Below are 18,819 nucleotides of genomic sequence, written 5' to 3'. Positions count from 1 at the left end.
TCACAAGCAATTGTTTTTTTCTTGCTAATATGTAGAAGGATTTTACAAGAAGATACAAAATGTACTTTGTCTCAGATCACTTTACTTCCATCAGCAATCCTTTCTATTATTTCCAAATCTGAGCCACATCTCACAACTCAGAGGTGGTATTGCAGGTTTCACAGGAGCATCTCAGACAAAAGGTACAAGTTCTCTTGAATAACAGGGCTGCCTCCATTGTTTTTCTTTGCAGTAATTCAGTATATAGTGTGAGTAATGCTACTTCACACCAAGGGCTCACTTGTAAGGATATCCCCTATCTTCCAATTTGCATGCACATTTATTTTACACTACCTTAGAGTTAAAACAACTCAACAACATAATAAAGGTAAGTGCACAGAATAATAAATACTACTGAAACCAGATTAACTCAGACAAACATCAAAAAGGGAGAGAACAAAAAGCAGTGAAATTAGGTTAAAAAAAGTTGCAGAGTCTCTATGGGACTGCTTTTGTTGTTTCTTTTCTTTCTTTTCTTTTTTAAAAAAAGCCTAAAGCACACAGTCACACCGTAATCCACCTGGTTATATTTTACAATTGACTCCCAATTCTAGACAACTTTAATGTTAGGCAGAACTCTGCACCCATGAAAATGAATGGTAGCACTCTATGACATTAACTAGAATAAAATCAGGCCATGAAAAAAACCTTCTGTTTTTTCTATAATGAACAATATTAGTGCATTCTATTTTCTACTCACACCTCTGTGAGTTGACAGTATGCTTGCATGATTAAGATATAAAGCTAGCAAATGTTTTAATTCAAATATTATTACAAACTAGAAAGAAGTCAGATAAAACCAGAGATTTTTTTATTGCACAAAATAAATTATATAGAAACAATGCAACAAAACAACTCGTATTGTAGGCTGCACAACAGATGTTACAACATGAATATATTTATTGCTTTGAGAAAGGAGCAATTCAGTGCTAGTAAGCAGATTAGTTATACTTCTTGCTCATCTAGATTTTTCATAAAATTAATCCAACTGGGCTAGAGGCATCTTGCAGCATACAGGTCAGGCCAAATTGTCATTTGTTATCAACCATTATAAAGGTGCTGTAAACCTTCTTGACATTAGCATGGAACACACAATTGAACATCACCAGTACTGAGCCATACAGGTAGTTCACTATTAGAAATATCATTACACATCTGATACATTTATACACAAGTCCTAGAGGCCTACTCACAGGCTTTGCATAAGCTGTTGTTTCAAAATAAATCTTGCTTACAAATGTTGACGCAGATTTGAACAGGTTTCACTCTGCATCAAGAGGCATGACCACGAGGTTTTGCCAAAAACCCCCAAGAGCAGCACTTCCTGTCCCTAAATGGAAAATTGATCACTAGTGCTGACTCAGTTATAAGTGTCTCACTTTTTCCAGGGCCACACTCAGATTCCAGATTAAAAAAACTCCTCACATTCCTTTGGTAGAACTGGGTGAAATTTACAGTGCTTTTTAAAAGTACTTCAAAACACAACATATTTGGTTCTTCAAAAGATACAAGCTTGCAGTACTGGTATTGCACTCACATCAAATGGATTTTAAACTGCTACTTTGTGGACCCTGAGATGTTGACCCTAATGAATTACTACAGAATTAGCTCTTAACAAAAATTACAAGATGGGCAATGTTCATACAATAAAACATATCCAATCCTGATCAACTGCAGATCTTTGCAAAGCATGAACATAAATGAGAAAATGCCATTTCAAATGTTTATAATCTGAGTCAAATTCTCCCCCAGTTTGTCAAGGACACAAGTATTTACTCAGATGAGTTCCTACCAATGAATTCTACTGCTAGTGTACACACTCATTATTGCAAAACTTACTCATGAGAAGGTTAATATAATAAGAGTAAATTTAAGCAATATTAGTCACCCATGAAAGGAAATTAGGTGAGGAAGTGGGAAGCCTGGCTCATTTCAAGTCTCAGCTACAAGGATAATTATAGAAAGTCACTCCACTGAGGTCAAGCTGAAGAACTTAACTGAGCATCAGACCCATGAAGCAGACCCCTGTAGAATCCCACTGAAATAAGTAAAGAGATTTTGGATTGTACACTAATATGTACACAAACAATTACGGTTGCCAGTCTTTACTATACTTAAAAAAATTCTTTACTGTATTTTTTCTGCCCTGAAACTGTGTTAATGCATTATGATGAATGAAAACACAGTTGAAAGCGAGGTTTCAAATAGCTGCAAAATATTACAAGAAGTGAATTATTCTGAATTTAAAAAAATAGTCTTAGCCCAAATTCTCAGGATCTTTAGCGATGCACTCACATTCCCTGCATGTACCCAGCAGTAGTTTCCTTTGAAGGAAGGTAAGTATGAAATTTGATGAATCTTGCACACTTTTTCATCCAGGGGACTGTTTATTAAATACTGTATGTAAAATTCTGCCATCTTATAAAAATGTTAGTGACATAGTAAGATTCAACTAAAAAACCAGATATACCCTGAAATGTCCATTGAAACACATGCAGCACAAAAAATGGTTAGCATTTTTTATACTTATTATGGAGTAGAAAAGTTATAAGGCAGGATGAAGCTAATATCAAAGATGAAAAACAGCACCACAAGCCTGTGTTTTGCAATTGCTTTCTGATTGGACACAATATATTATCATAGTCAGATACAATTGATTAATGTGAGAAATGCATTTAGCCCAGCTGTACTAACTATACAGCTTCACACAGAATAAACATTCCATAAATCAACAGAAATTGCATTTGAGCACAAAAAATAAAAAATATGTAAGTGATTCTCTAAGCAGCATTTTGTTTTCTTTTTTTTTTCCAAAACATTAACATAGATAGATATTGGACTGATTAAATATCTACAAGTGCTTTTCCTTTACAAAAATACATATATTCGTAAGAGTAGGATAGACTGTCATTAACAATGACCTGTGTTTTTTTCACTTCAATTTGAATGATTTATAAGCTAGATTTTACAACCACAAAAAGGTTTATTTGTAATAGGATGTTATCACTTTTGACAAAAAGCTTAAAACATTTTATATTTTAAAACAAATTAGCAACGTAAGATCACAATATGTTCTATGAGCTCCTAAGTACTGTGAGGGCTGCTTTATTAAAAACTGGTAACTACTGATCAAATGCAAGGAAGCATTAGAACATTATTACTGCTCACCATAGGCTCCTTTCTTTTAACTTGGATCACAGCTTATATAAGGACACTTAGGCCCCCACCCCCAAAAAATCCATTGAGAGTAACTCTATATCATCTATTCAGTAGCCTGGAACATCCAACAATTCAGGCTTTGCATTAATTTTTAAAAAATGCAAAATACTTTCCTTTCAATAGTTAAGTCTGCAATAAGGGAAAAATGATGCATTGCTTCATGTTTGTGCTAAGAAGCTTCTGTTTGAGAAAAAATTATGATCAGTAAGTATAAGAATGAATTCTTTCAGCCAGCTAAATAATTATATTGACCTATTACTTTCCAGTTTAGTTAGCCACTATCCTGGAAAGGGAAATCAAGATAATTTGGATTTTTTTATTCTCTCTGTTTTATACTTCACAAGTAAAATGATCACTTCTTACTAATCAATGGTCTCACATCAAGGACAGCAATGCCATTTGCTAAAAAAATAGCTATAAAAATCTGTAAAACATACTTAATATCTTCTCATTATCCTCCAGATCTGTCCTTTCCACCCTCCAAAATATCACTGAACTATGACTAGAAACGCCAAAAGTAGCTTGGTGACTATTTTGTGCTTTGGAAGGTTTACAGGATTGACAGCACACTGAGTTTTTTGTTAGTTCACAGGCCAGGTATAGCAGACACATCAGTAAATGCAAGCCTTTGTGCTTTTCTTCAGGAATATGAGCTAGGATTTAGAGCTACTCTACGTCTGTTGACTAAACCTTAATGCTATTCCTGTTGTTTCTTTCCTTTCCTTTTCTAATTTGGTTTGGAAACTGCTAGGTGTGCCTAACCCTTCAGCTTGGTGACACAGACAAGTACCACTGGTTCAGTTCTGCTTGATTGACTCCAGGTACCTCTTGACCATTCAGGCACTCCAGGAAAGTGTCAATGTCATATTCCAAGTTCATTTCTGGGTGGCATTACCTTTGGTATTAAATAGGTCCCTTAAAACTATCAGGCAATCAGATTATCCATAAAAATAGTTTATTTTTTAAAAACCCTAGTTTTTAAGAACAAACTAAGTATCTGACAACAAAGACTAATTTTAAATCAATAGGTAGGTGATATTTTTTCAGTAAAAATGGAGCATGTTTCATTTTACCACAACAAAATTCAGGAGACAACAAGAACAATATCTACCATACTCAATATAATACAAAACTGAATTTTAAGAGTAGAATACCATTATAAAATATGTGCCTTGCACTTTGACAATAACCATCTTCATTACAATAAGACCCTCAGCATGTAGCTAGCAGCAAAATCATTTTACTGTGCAGCCATTTTTTATATTGTAGAGTAACCTTCTCTCAACTCTTTGCTTTACATTGACTGTCATAAGGAAAAAGGAAAATGCACAGTAGCTACTTCTGTTCACCTCATCCTGTCAACTGTCAGCCATGTTAGAAGCATGTCCTAAAAATACATGTACAAGTTACTTCAAAGAAGAGGACCTAATGGTTCAGAAAAGCAAGCAAAGTCAAACCAATGCCTATCTTTGGTTAAAATTAATGTAACAGCAAAAACTACTCTCTACAGACATCTCTCATTCCAGAATTTCTCCTCCATCCTGAGCTTAGCAAACTTTGTCTCCTTCTGCAAATACAAAAGATAGCCTGGACATCCCTACCCCTGTACAGAGCTCCTCTGCTTCACTGCCCCACTCCAGGACCACAGAGACCTAAGTTAAAAAAGGTACCTGAATGCAAAAGATTTATGGCACATACCTTGGATGGAAGGATCTGTTGGGAATTCATGAATTAATTAATTTCCTATTCTGGAACCTAAGGTTTTAATCTGACCTACAGACAGCGCAGACAGAAGGTAGAAAAGAAGATCAATAGGTAGATCTCTTTATGAAAAAAAAGATAAAATTTGCAAGATCATCTTTTGAAGGACATTCCTGCAAGGGATGATGCAGCTGAGGTCTGAAGGTCAGACAAGCCCTATGTGACAAAATTAGAGGTAAATGTGCAGTTGGAAGTTTTCACATTTCCTTCAGGTGAATCAATCCCCTCGTGGTTTGGAACTCATCCTGGAGCACACTCCACTAGGCTACAATCCCTCCTCAAAGAGGTGTCTCTAGCTGAAACCTGCATGGAAGCATGACCTTGCTCAAATTGACTGAGAAGGATTGAAAATGCAGAGCTGTGAAAGCTTTGCTGAAATTCATGAGAGCTGCCTGATAAATGCAACCTGTGAGCTGACACCTCATGTGCAATTTCACCTTTATAAGTCCTTAACATTTTGACTTTTGGGTAGGAAATGGGATGCAGCATGGGAATGGCCAAAAGATGTGTAAGAACCTAGAATTACTGGAGAGAGGGTGCCTGTTTATACATTTTAACTGAGAAAAATAATAAGTCAACAAAGCATGAAGTAAAATGAGAAGAGAATATGCAGCATGATATATGCATTTTTGTAGGAAGCAAAGAAAAGAGATGCCTTCAATCTGCCAGATTAAGTGAAGTAACTGGACCAAACTCTTGGATAAGGATGTAAGTCTTAACTGCCTTTGCACTTTTGCAGGACAAAAATGAGTTTGATCAGTGAATGCTATTAACCAGTATTTTATGTAGCCCCTCTATACACAAGACTCACTCTATTTATTTTGAGACCTGTTCTCTAGTCTTTCTACCAGACATAGGATCTGGCTGAGCTGGATGCTATGCCTTTTTTTGCAAGTCCTCTCAAGAATGATTTTTTTCTGGGGAGTGAATAAAACCTCTTGTCTGCAGTTATATGAAAAAAGTAAAAAAACAACAAACAACACAACTCAGTGATTGGTTCAATTAAAGGACTAAGCCATGGCCTATTTTTTTTAAACAGCAGAGAAGAAAAAATTGCTTACTTCTCTCACTAAGTCATGCACACCAGTTATTCATGGGAGAGATGAGATGAGATGGAACTCTGGACCAATATTTTGTCTGAAGTAAGGGCCTAGCTTATATCTATATGGAATGGGATGGGATCAGTCTCTTTTCTCCTGCAGATACACTAGAACTGTTTGTGATAAGAGCAGAAAGTCAAGTCAAGCTGCTGAAACCTACGGAGACAAAAAGACCAAGATCCAGAATGAAAGGGTTCCTCATGCAGAAAATGGAATATTTTCAACATAAAAGTACTTATTTTAATATAATTTCTATTGAGATAGGCTGGTTTTAATTTAAGCTATCTAAAAGAACACATTTCTTTTTACCCTTTTTCCCATGAAAGCATCTCAATACAGTATGCTTATGATATATTCTTGCTGAAAATATTAAGACCATAGATAAATTTCAGAAGCAAATATTACCCTGTCAAATGAAAATAATGGTCTTAAAAGGTATTCTGTATTAGTAATCAGGCACTTCACTTTGTGTACCATTTTCAGTAAAGCCAAGATAATACTTGTGTAACTTTTTTTTACATAACTGCAAGCTAGCTGAGTATGCACAATATACTTCTTGCACTGCAGACTCCTAGGACCCAAATCCCCAAAGCTTTCATGTGAACAATACCAACTATAGTGATGAGTCACTTCAGTTATTGTAGCAATCTTATTTGGTATTTCATGAAAAAATTCCTTCACAGGACTAGGCCCTTAGCTACCAGGAGTGTAGTAATGCCTCATGGAAGATACATTTCTTGATTAATCACGTAATTCCATATTGTTTGAGATATTACAGGATCTTGTTTCTAAATTCTAGCTGACGGCTTGTTACTAGATAAACGCAGCAACCAGCTATGCTAAAAAAAAAAGTTGTTCATGATTTTCATTAATGAGTTTTTCACTTCCAGGGAAAAAATCCAAGCAGCACCAAATGTGCTAAAGAAGGGACAACAAGGTTAGGTAGTAGTGCAGAATTTTTTAGGTCCCTCTGCAGTTAGATACTGATAATATGGAAAAGTCATAGAAACACAGCGGCAGCAACACTTATTTTATATTCCTATGTTTTACAAGGATGCAGTGGTGACACCTTGTCATGGAAATGCTCAGAAAGTGTGACTTTATTCCGGCATCAGTTCTAGCACGGCATATGGTGCAGTCTAAAGGGAATGCCTAGGTACTCAATTCACTTTACCCCATCTTTGGCACACAGGAATCTGCACAAGCATTCCCATATTCCTATGGTGCTCAGATACTCTTAATTGGCACAAATGAATTAAAGCAGTGTATCTGTAGAGACATGGCACATATGTACTATATGAGTGAAAATTTCCTGTAAAGAAGGCAGTGCCTCTGTTGCACAAGCTGCCCAGTTAAGATATGTATTTCACTGGCACTTTACTTTTACAGAAACGATTAAACTATAGCAGCACTCAGGCACCATGCCATCAAACCAGAAATGCAGAAAGTGTAGGTGGTTAGTTCATATGCATTTAATGCCGCCATTCGCAGCTGGGAACGTCGGTTCAGATCTGTCAGTATTTGCCATGCTTAAAATGAAGATTTGCCTTCTGTAATCTGGCTTTAACTTGCATCAAGAAAATACCAGGAATCAAAACCAATGTCCATCTCTGATTGAGAAAATTCATGGTTCTCTGAATTATGAATACAGGAAGTTATCAAACAGTCAAAAAAAGCTTCTATTAGTTGCCATTCCAAAGCCAAGGCAAAATAGTGCTATTCCAAAGGTCCTGTTAGGCGGATGGATTAAAACTTGTATGTTCCTGTCTTTTTAAAACAAGTCTGTTCAAATTTTTTCAAAACAGCAAATGCAATTGTTGAGAAAAAATTGTGCTGCGAACCAACCAAGAAATTATGCTTAAGCATCCTAGCATTAGTTTTGTGATAAACTGAAACAGGTGTTTTATGACAAGCAAATTTACAGTGAAAATTCTGGTATAAAAAGACACGAAAGATATAAAAATTGTAAGGTGTAATTGGTATGTGCATGTAAATATTTACAAATAATATCCTATTTCTACTGTACATCAACTGTAAAACAACTGTATATACTAAAGAGAAGAATGATTTTCACTCAGAAAGCATGCTCTGCTCTTCCAAGCTGCTCCATGATGTGGACTTCTATGTACAAGAAGAATCTATTTTTCCCTAGAGACTCTGCAGAGAAGGACCCTCCCTACAAGGAGCATCTTCTTTCTGTCAAGTAGTGCATCACAGACTGGGTGGGGAGCAGGATGTCTGCTCCCTGCAGCCAGCGTGTCCCCCCTGCCTGTTTCTGGGCAAAGCAGTGCCTGTGCTGGCCAGCACACTGCAGAAAGGGGCAGCAGCTTCTTCTTAGCCATTTTCCTTCCCCAGTTCCACTGGCATTCCACAATATGTGCAACCTTGACCTGTAATGGCAGCATTCCTTAACAGACTGCTATTGACAGCATTTTGATTTCTGCATGTCATATGGGCTTTGGAGTGCAGTGCTAGGATTCAACCCAACTTCATAGGATTCCTCGAGTCACCTATGTTAGAATGCTTAAAAACATTAAAGGGGCCAGACCTATTCCACAACATGGTTATTTCTCCTAAAGAACATACTACTGTACATGAACATTCTTACAAAGGAATTACAGCCTTACATCTATCTTTTGTATTTGATCCCAAGAAAGATTTTTCACTTTGTCTATCTAAGAATGATCAGTTCACTCTACAGTAGTTTGTGAAAAATTGATTTGGTTCCTTTTTGCTGTATGCAAAAGGCATAAAGAAAGTAAATAGCTATCTACAACACTAGCAGGCATGTACTAAGTAGAAATTACATAACATGACTGAACTATAAGTATCTCCAGAGAATCTGATCAGAAAAACTCAACTGACTTTTAAGCAAAGACAACGGAAGACAGAAAACATACACATTGCTATGCTCCCTGCAACATTAACAAAAACCCCAAGGAACATCCCATACTAGAACCTTTATGCTCATAATACCTAAGGCAACAATCACTTTTTATCCAGCACAACCAGGTCTTAGGAAAAAAAGATGACCTGAAGAATTATTTTGGTCAGACTGCTAATCTTCACTATTGCATCACTTCTAATTTTATGGAAATAGTTTTATGATGTGACTTTAACTAATGAAAATTTCTGTAATGAATTCTAAACTCCAGATAGTCACAAGAGATACAGTATGTAATTAAAGCTATATATTTTTTTGTCTTAGTATATTATAGACCTCTATTCAATCTTAAAAGGAAATATTTATTATGAAAAGTAATAATTATGAAAAATTTTGCCTTGGTCATAATTTTGTAGCGGAATTTAGTTGTTCCATAGACATTTGTATTATTTTACCTTCATTTTATGGAGGCGTTATTAGAAGAAATGTAATCTGACCAGAAGCCATTTTTCCAAAAATAGCTAGTATCCCAAATTCTAAACTTCAGGGAAACCATGGAAAGTGCAATCACAAAGGCTACAATGCTTTCAAGCAATATTAGCAATTTTAAGATTTAAAATTACTATTTTGAATGATAATGTTCTACATCTCTTGTTCAGTGTAATTAATCTTCATTCACTGCAAAAGGACTGTTGCACACTCATGAGTGAGCTATACCTGGACCCATGAGAACCTTATCAAGGAAAAGGTAGTGGCCTAATCACCACTTTTCTAAATATATTTTCTATACAAAATATTGTCAAGGTATAATCCTTAGTTATTTTTACAGTACTCTATGATTTAAACAACAATATTCAGTAAAGTAGTAAGTGTGTGAAACTGCAACACCACATGAATGAGCACTCTGCCATTTTGCTAGTGTAATCAATATTAGGACCAGAAAAATTTTCTAACACGCAAGCAAAAATATTCCATAGGTTTGGAGTCTTGACTGTACACTTCATGATTTTGGCTATGATTTGCAGCACACTCTTAAGATACACAAATATCTTATGCACATTTCAGTAGCAGAATGGCACTTGGCTTGCTCTAATAGAAACAACAGAGATGCAACTGACAATTTTAAGAAAGACAATGTCCTTATTTGCATGCTGAAATTCTGGCTGTGTCCCCCCAATCCAGGCACATCCATTCATTGTGCAATCTGTCGATGGGTAAACAAATAGTGCAGGATTCATCTCAGTGGGATCTGGCCCTTTGGTCTAACCGAAGTCAATTCTAGGTCGATACTGAAGTACCATAGGGTAAGACTGAAAACAAGCAAGGGAAAAACAACAACAAAAACAGACAAGAAAGCATGAAGACATGATTCATAAACAATACAAAGAAAATGCAATTAAAGACTACCTTTAGAATAGCCAGATCTTATCTCTAAGACAGATGTATATGACGATGTTAAATCCATCCCTGTACTTCAAATCTATTAGCTATTTGTCACTGATATACAGTTTCTGTATCTGCTTTTATATATTTCAATATTTATATTGTATTACATTTATACTTGGGAGTGCTCAAACAAATCTTATTTCTGCATTGCTGTGTTTGATAAAAGCCAATCTTGACATTTTATACTTTCTAAAACAAAGCATATTTACAGGTGATGTACTTGGAAATTTATATACAGAGGTTCCATAGCTAAATTTTAAAAATAAGTCAAATTGCTGTCAGCTGGTTTTCTGAGAGATGACCTTCTCCCCAAAACCAAACTCCTTAACCTCAGATCTAGTGATAAGTTTTTCTTGATTCCTACTGAAAAAAAAACAACAAACCAAACAAAAAAAAAAAAAAAAAAGCAAATCAGGTTCTTGGGTCCCTAAAGTGGATAGAACTTGTGGAATGGAAGGCAAGAGTGGATGGGTTTCCCAAAAGGGCTCTAGAACATCTGGGCACTTGCTGCTCCTCTTAGTTTTCAGCCTGCCAGCATTTCATTTGTCTCAAGTTTTCCTCTTAACTTCATTAGCAGACTGGATATTTGTATAGCATAAAACCCTGGCAAATCTCATTGTCTCAGCAGCTGTATGGCCTTAAAAACCTCTCTGCTATACAACAGAAATAAAGCTAATATAAGTTTTTTTTAAATTCCAAATTTGGGAAAAAAAAAAAGAATTATTACAGAAGCTATCATTAAAACCAGAAACATTTTGTTTCATCCTTCAAATGCAACAGAGATGAAGAAACAAAGATATAGCTCCAGAGACCTACAGGGTTAATAAACTTTCCATGGCATGGTAGTGAAATATCACCAGAACTAAATGTGATCACACTTGCAGGGGATTTACAAACTGCAATTCAGAGAAATCACAAGGTAAATCCAGAGGTATTAACAGTACCAGGAGTATTTAGAAGAGAAGACAGGAAGCACCACGTGTAGACTGCATGAGCAATTAACTAACATGTATCTGTGGTATCATAAATTACTTGGTCTCTGATTAATTTTTTCTTTACACAGGACATGAATACCATTTCATTTAAATGCTGTTTTACATTTTGACTTTGAGTATATAAATTGCCTCTAAAAGTGTGCAGGTCTAATTGGAAGTGCACACAGGCAGAGACAGAACAATCACCACACTGAAATTGCCAAGTAAACCAGTGAGGCTCGGTGTTTTAGCAAACAAAGTCACAAAACTGTACAAATCAAATGCACTATGCTGGGACAATTCTAATTATTGAAGGAGGCATGAGTGCAATAGTTCACTTCCATCACTAGTGGGGAGTGACCCTCTACCACTAGCTCTAATTTTTCCTCAAGACAAAAATAGTATTCCAAAGTTCCAAAGTAACTTTTAGAAATCAGTTCAAATCAAAATTCTCAATGAGGAAACTGAAATACTGTTTCAAATAGTGTTGGAAACCAGACCGGTCACTGAAATTTAGAAATCAGCTTCAGTTTGCAGGTTCTGGAGGTTTGGCTTCTAGAGATTATTCAGTTTCTAATTTTAAAAATGTGAAAAGGAGTTTAGAAAAATCTAACAGTTTTTTACTCCATCAAAAAGGACATATGAATTCTCACAAGGAGATGAAACCAGTGTAGTCTCTTAATTCACACTTAATTTTTGATCCCTTGCCAGTGACTGCCCAATGCTGCTTAGTTAGAGGAATGAGATAGCAAGAGGTAGATAATCCTTTGAGGCTGCTATGGATATCAACCTATAGAATGGTATCTCTCAAAAAAATCACAAACAAAAACTGGCCTACGACACAGAAGACAAACTCCTAAATCCTTTGAATAAAGTTTGTGCTGCAGGAATGAAAATGCTCAGACCTTGCTCACAGAGTTTTAGCACTTTATAGTGAGGAATTATAAAAACTCCACAAGCTGAATTACAATGGAGTGCTGACAGGACCTTAATGACTGTAGTATGTACAGTCCTGAGTGCCTCTTACCTGATAGAAAGTGCCATCCTGTGAGCAGACGTGCGAAGATGAGCAGTTCTGACACCGAAACTGCGGAGGAGATGATTTTCTGATCAGATAAGAGGCATCCACAGCTGGACATACACATTTACCATTTATTGATTTTTAAAAAAAAATTTAAATGTAAAGGTTACAATCAATTTACTCATTTTAAAACAGGAAAGAATTGTTTAATGAATAAATGGATATTTTTCCCTTTTCTTGTCTAGCTCATGAAAGGTCCACAGCTATGCAGTAAAAGCTCATGGTCAATAGTACCAGAGACAAGGAAAATGGATTCATTTGATCTTAATTCAGAAGAAGATACTGTTAATTAATTACCATTGCAACTTCATTGAGGAAAACAAAATCATAGAAGCCTAAATATTACTAGATTTATTACCAGCAAAATTAAATTTTTAGAGGTGTTAATCATCTTTGACTTCACAGCAGTGATTTAAAACTACATGAAAGAAAAGATGAACACACATACCTGGCTATGCTGTGTGTATATAAATACACTTACAAACTTAACCAGGAGTTGTGAACTCTTGCATTCACTTAATGTTAAAAACTATAGTTCTGAGATTTTTGAAAATTTTTAGTGTAAATTTTTTTTAGCAAGATGATAGCTACTGTTGCCTCCAATTTCATGCAGTAGGCAAGGGCTGCAGGATAAAATGCCATGAAAAAATTCCATCATCACTGAAATTGTTGCCTCAACACTTCCTAATAGGACAGCCAATGCTAACAAAAATACAAGACAGCAAACTGAACAGACATCCACTGGTTTCAAGGCAGTATTGGAAAAAATTCTGGTTAAAGCTCTCTTGGGGGTTTCAGCAATCCACAAATTTCAATGCAATATTACTTTCAAATTTATCAAATACTTGCCTAAATACATTGATCTCCCTAATTCCTATCAAAATCTATCGTTCCCCCTCCAGCTTCAGATTAAGGTAAAACTTTAGGAGACTTGTGAATTGCTAACTTTACAGTGAGTTAATCCTCTGTCTTCTCTGTCCGTGTCCCAGCACTCATTACTCTAAGCACTAGGAAGCTTAAAACAAAAAAAAGAATAGAAGAAGTATGGAATTTTCTTCAGATCAGTATATTAAGGTATGTTAACTACTTAACCTTAGCTGCACTCCAATTTAGCCTCCACTAGCAATGACAGACAAACTTGCATGTACTACAAAGCAATAAAGAGTGAAGACCAATCAACAGGCACACACAAACAAATGCATAAAAGAAAGAGAAGAAAAGGGGATATAACTTCTAATTAAAAAAATATACAAGGCAATACTAAACCAAACTGAATATCATTTCTGAAAAAAAGTTCTTTTAAAAAGTTGAATACTGCAATTCTAAAACATACACATGCAGCAAGGAAAACCCATCTGGCTGTTATCTGAATGTTATTATACAGCATAGCCAAAAAGAATAGATGTAGTATTAACAGAAACAGTAATAAAATAATTAGATTTCACTAGTGTCACTTTCAGTTTATTGACTGAATAAAACAGGTTCTTCCTGAAGAACTGTTCAATGCAAATTCCCCAGCTATTCTAACTCAAAAGGTCACCAAAAGCAAATTTGCTGAAAAAGAACAAGGGCTTGGGTTTTCAGTTACTTGACTTAAAACTCTGAGCAGAACTTGCATGTACATATATCATACATCCACTATTCTGAAGTTTCAGAATCTATACAATATATGTGCTGAAGGGTTTCACCCATAGGGTTTTACATAAGAAATTAAGAAAACATGCAGAAGGCATTTTTAAATAGGGTTTTTTTGAAGGGTCATAGATTATATTCAGGCCTAAGATGTGAAAGTATGTATGGTCTCTCTAATAAATATACCAAAACATCATTTATCAATAATGTAACAGCATTTACGTTTTCGCCTCTTAGTCTCCATCTTGTCATATAGATGAATTCCATAGTGTGATCCTTCCCCATGATTTCTCCGTTGCATAGTACATCCAGCTTAAAATACAACAGAACAAACAATAAGACAAAGGGATGCAGAAATTTTATGTCTAAATTAACTGCTAAGTCAATCTCCAGAGTTAATCCTTCCAATCCTATCATTATACAACAATTCCATCAGACATGTATATCAAAGCTGGATGAATACAGCATGCAGACAATATGTTATTTTGTACCCTGGTATTCACTTTAGTGTTTTTATTAGAAGTGTGGACAGAAGGAAGTCTGCTACCAAGGTATGAAATCACCAGTAGACAAACATTCCCTATATTTAGTTACACTGCACAGTATCCATTTGAAGAGAAAGCCTTGTGCTGTATTTTGAAGGCCACCTTGGCATGCCTGTACTCTTTCAAACCCAAAGACATAAACCAGAAGTACAGTAATTTTCATTTAAAAAGTAGATTGTAAAGAAACTTTAAAAAATTAGTTTAAAAATAACTATAAATTATAAGAAAAATGCACTTCAAAGTACACAGACATTCCTTAACTGAAAGCAAAAGACAAAGAAAAACAATGATCTCAAGTATGAAAAATGTCTACTTTAAACTGTATTATAGCATCTTAGTGCTGTCTGCCACTGCAAATGTTTGACAGTATTTTCATTTTTAGACCTATAATATTTTCTAAAAAGGCAAAAATTTGAAGTCAGCAGATTCTTAGTAACACAAGCCATGAAGGTACCAGACAGATTAAAAACCAAATGACACCAAAAAGGCTGGTCAACATGTCATGACACCATGACAAACTCCTGTGTACAGTTATAACCTATAGCACCAAACCTAACTCAGCCCCACCCTGACCAAAGCTGGGAGGCTGCTGCTGGTGCTAAAGACAGCCTGCCCCGCATGGAGCCTTTGGCTCCTGTACAAGAACTGGCTGAAGAAATAGTCTGTCCTTCAGTCTAAATTCCTGTATCCCTGGAAAGAGGGAAAGCGGGTTCAAACATGATTAAATTTCATAGAAATATATTATGCTGCAGGGAAACAAAAATACAAACACCTTTCTTTCAAATGTACCTCATAGGAACTCGGAAGTTTTAATTTTAAGCTGAGAAACTTTTTGATAGTTCCCACGGTCACTCGAGTAGAACAGCGGATAAATTTCTTCATTAAGCCCTAAAGCAACAGCAACAAATCAGAAAAAACATGTTAGAAATTTAAAAATTTAAAAACATGTGAGCAATCTTTAGTGCAAGAACACCTTTAACTGATAATCTTTTCAACCAGTAATCAATTCTCTTCTAATTCATAATGACACCATAGGTTCAGTTTTGTTCATTTGTTTTCAAAATTTAAAAGATGACAGACAACTTCATTTGACCCATCTCTGGTTCTAAAGATATTTCTAATAGATACAGAAGGGAGGAAAGAAAAAAACCAAAGCCCAGCTACCACCAAACCCATCAAAACCCCCAGAAGAACTTAAATAATCAGAACACTGGGGGTCAAACAAATGTTGCATTTCTTAGAAATGTCAAGAACCTCCAAAGTTACACATGTAAGATAACACTCAGAAAATACAAGCAGTTTTATTAGAAAAGTTCTTAAATATATTTTTCCTTTTATTCTTCTATTTTTAATTTAATAAAACATTGTTAAAATCTAAGGTGATTTCTAAAGACTTCTGGACTCAGCGTTAGGTAATCCCCTTCAGGAATAGAAACCAAATATCCCTAATTCTTAAAACAGCAATTGGCATGTATTACTCCACACATTTTGCAGACTGAAGTGATCTCCCCAAGGCCACAGACAACACATCAGGGTCAGAATCAGGTTTACAGCTCTGATCCCAGTCATTCAGGGCACCACATATTTGATAAGCAGGTGCCTTCTGGCATGTTAAGACAGTAATCCTGAAGGTACAAGGCAGCTCACCTACAGCTAGCTGTATAAATACCTCTGTGGTGTGCTGTAATCTGTGGTGTAGTGCAGTTATATACCATAAAGGCTGTAGACCACAAAACTATAATCCACACACAAACAAAAATTCCACTGTCACAGATGGCTTTCTGTACAGAACAGTATTTTTCACAAAATTCCAAAGATGTGCTGAAATGCCTTAAAGGGAAGGACTAAAGAAGTGTGGAAATGGGAACAGGTCACTACATTGAGGTTTATTTTTAGTGGTTATAAAATGATTTGGTTCCTATAAGATGCTGTTCTGTCATCAATAAATGCAGCACAGCTTGTTTGCTACTCACTTTGACAACATTATCTCCTGACTGCCCATTGTTGCGTAAACAGTCAAGGCAGATGGCAATCTGTGGGTCACTCCTGTGATAGTCTTTATCTTCTTGATCTTCATCACACTCCTCATCGACTTTAGGTTTATCAGCTTTTGGACTTTCATCTGTAAAATATGAAGATCATATTATTTAAGTATAAAGTAATTAAGAATCATATATTTGAGGAAATAAGGCATTTTTATGAGCCATAATTTTTCTTCACGTTAACTTCACACAGTTTTAACTCAGTGCATTCTTAAACTGACCAACTTTAAGATCTCTGGAAGCACATTTTTACTATTGAAATTTTAATGCAATATGCAAAGAGATTTCTATGGAACAGAAAATAATTAGTTGATGGACTAGATTGGGTATGGCTGTCTACTTCTGATATGTTCAATAATTAAAACCCTGCAACTATGCATGCATCACAATCACTCAGACATGTAAACCTACTGTATACTGTGGCAGTTCAGCGACAAAAATAATGATTTTAAATAAACAATAGAATGACTAATCCCAACACTTTTATATCAAAGTAACACAGCTAATCAAGTCATATTAACTGTCACAATAATCCAGTGAACACAAGTCCCTGTAATGCAATCACAAGGTAAACTAAACCTTAGACTTCATCCACTTCTGACCAAATCTAAATAGGTCACTGTAAGAACTCCAGGTGTTTCTCTCCAGAAGGATTTTACAACTAAATAGCCATATATTTACTTACTCTCTTTTAAAAAGAAAAAATAAAAGAAAAGAGGAAAGGTCTGTGTATCTTTTCGCAGAGCTTATACAAACTATGTAATTGCATAGCAAATGTTGTTCCCTCTGCTGTTAACATGTTCTATTGGTTCCTGGTTAAAATTCTAACTCTTTGGAAAAGTACCATCTTGTATAGTTTAGAAAGGTTTAACAAAGTTGAGCACTCAAATGCTAAGACTAGCAAGTACATCTTGGAGTAAGTTTTACAGATTTAGAGTATAGTATACTATCATCTTATTGTATACATTTGGATTTTTTTCTGTATCCCCAACTTACTTATTTTGATTTAAAACAAAGGCTGCTCTCTATTGGAATAAAACATTATCACAATTAACTTGAATAAGCTGCTTTCATGTTTTTGAAAAACCTTTCAGATCAAGTTCTGCTTTCCTACACTTGCCAGATTCTAAAGGAGTTTAGAAGAGTTCAGATGAGAAAATGGAATGCAAACTTTAATAAACACCAAGCCATGACCAAGTTTCTTGACAGAGTAATTAGTTGCCTTTGTTCAATTTCCATATCCAAGATGAGCTTTAAGCTATATTCATTACTTTTCTCTCAGAATTAAGTTTTCACTAATTATGCAAGATTCATCCCCAAGTCCCTATTAGCAACTGACACATTTAGTTGAATGTGTATAATACACACATTTTGTTCCTATCATCCTCCATGAGCAGAATTTACTGTATCAAACTACAGATTTTTTTCCTTTTTCTCGGAAAGTCCAGGAAACAAACTCTATCAATTGAGTAGGTGCAGTCCACCTGTCACAAGCATTTGCTCACTTCAGGCTGGACAGTACCAATGAATATTTTCTCTCTGTACCACAGTCTTTCATCATTCATCAATTCTTTCTGGTAACCACTCTCCTACAGGAGTCACAAATGGCTGAGATATGCTTTATTGTTTGGGGTTTTTTCCTTCTGATATGTGAAAATTTTAAGTCCTGGGATTTTTTAACAGCTCTTAGATGCTTAGGTTAGGAACTGTGCTACAACCTGTGGCACAGGACATAACTGACAGACTCTTAAACTACAGTGACAATCTGATTGCAGGGCATGGTATTGACAACGGAAACAGTCTCTTCTAAATGAAATTATCCTCAGCAAATAATTTCTTCCCAGGCAAGATTGTAAATGCTTCTTTGTGGCAGAAAATAGCTTAAGTGCTCAAAATTTGTATCAATGAGTTGTCATGGCTTTCAAATACTTTGCAGAGACAAAGTTCCATAGCCCCAGGCTACAGTCTCTAAAAGATCTGGATACATCTATAGGTACTCAAAAGTATAATTTGCCAGTTAGAGCCTTCCTCTCATTCACAAAAACAATCCAAGCTCTCACTACACTTACTAACTCATCTCCATTGGGTTTAGCACT

At 35.5% G+C, this 18,819-nt stretch overlaps 1 protein-coding gene across 3 annotated transcripts in view; it reads right to left on the bottom strand.

Moving 5' to 3' along the window:
* Positions 1–834: 834 nt before the first annotated feature.
* PCGF5 (polycomb group ring finger 5) overlaps positions 835–18,819 on the bottom strand; it is a 64,720-nt gene continuing 46,735 nt past the window's right edge. For 2 of the 3 annotated variants that reach the window (XM_084210903.1, XM_084210904.1), the window contains 5 exons: positions 16,655–16,803; positions 15,471–15,569; positions 14,359–14,448; positions 12,451–12,510; positions 835–10,313 (listed from right to left, as the gene is read on the bottom strand). In XM_084210903.1, coding sequence (XP_084067029.1) covers positions 10,266–10,313; positions 12,451–12,510; positions 14,359–14,448; positions 15,471–15,569; positions 16,655–16,803 — 446 coding nt within the window. In that variant the 3' untranslated portion in view covers positions 835–10,265. The remainder of the gene's footprint in view (positions 10,314–12,450; positions 12,511–14,358; positions 14,449–15,470; positions 15,570–16,654; positions 16,804–18,819) is intronic. The other variant, XM_084210905.1, reaches the window with a different exon arrangement.

The sequence above is a fragment of the Fringilla coelebs genome (genome assembly GCF_963513975.1).
Source record: "Fringilla coelebs genome assembly, chromosome: 8".
NCBI classification, from domain to species: Eukaryota; Metazoa; Chordata; class Aves; order Passeriformes; family Fringillidae; genus Fringilla; species Fringilla coelebs.
This window is presented reverse-complemented; position numbering and strand designations above follow the sequence as displayed.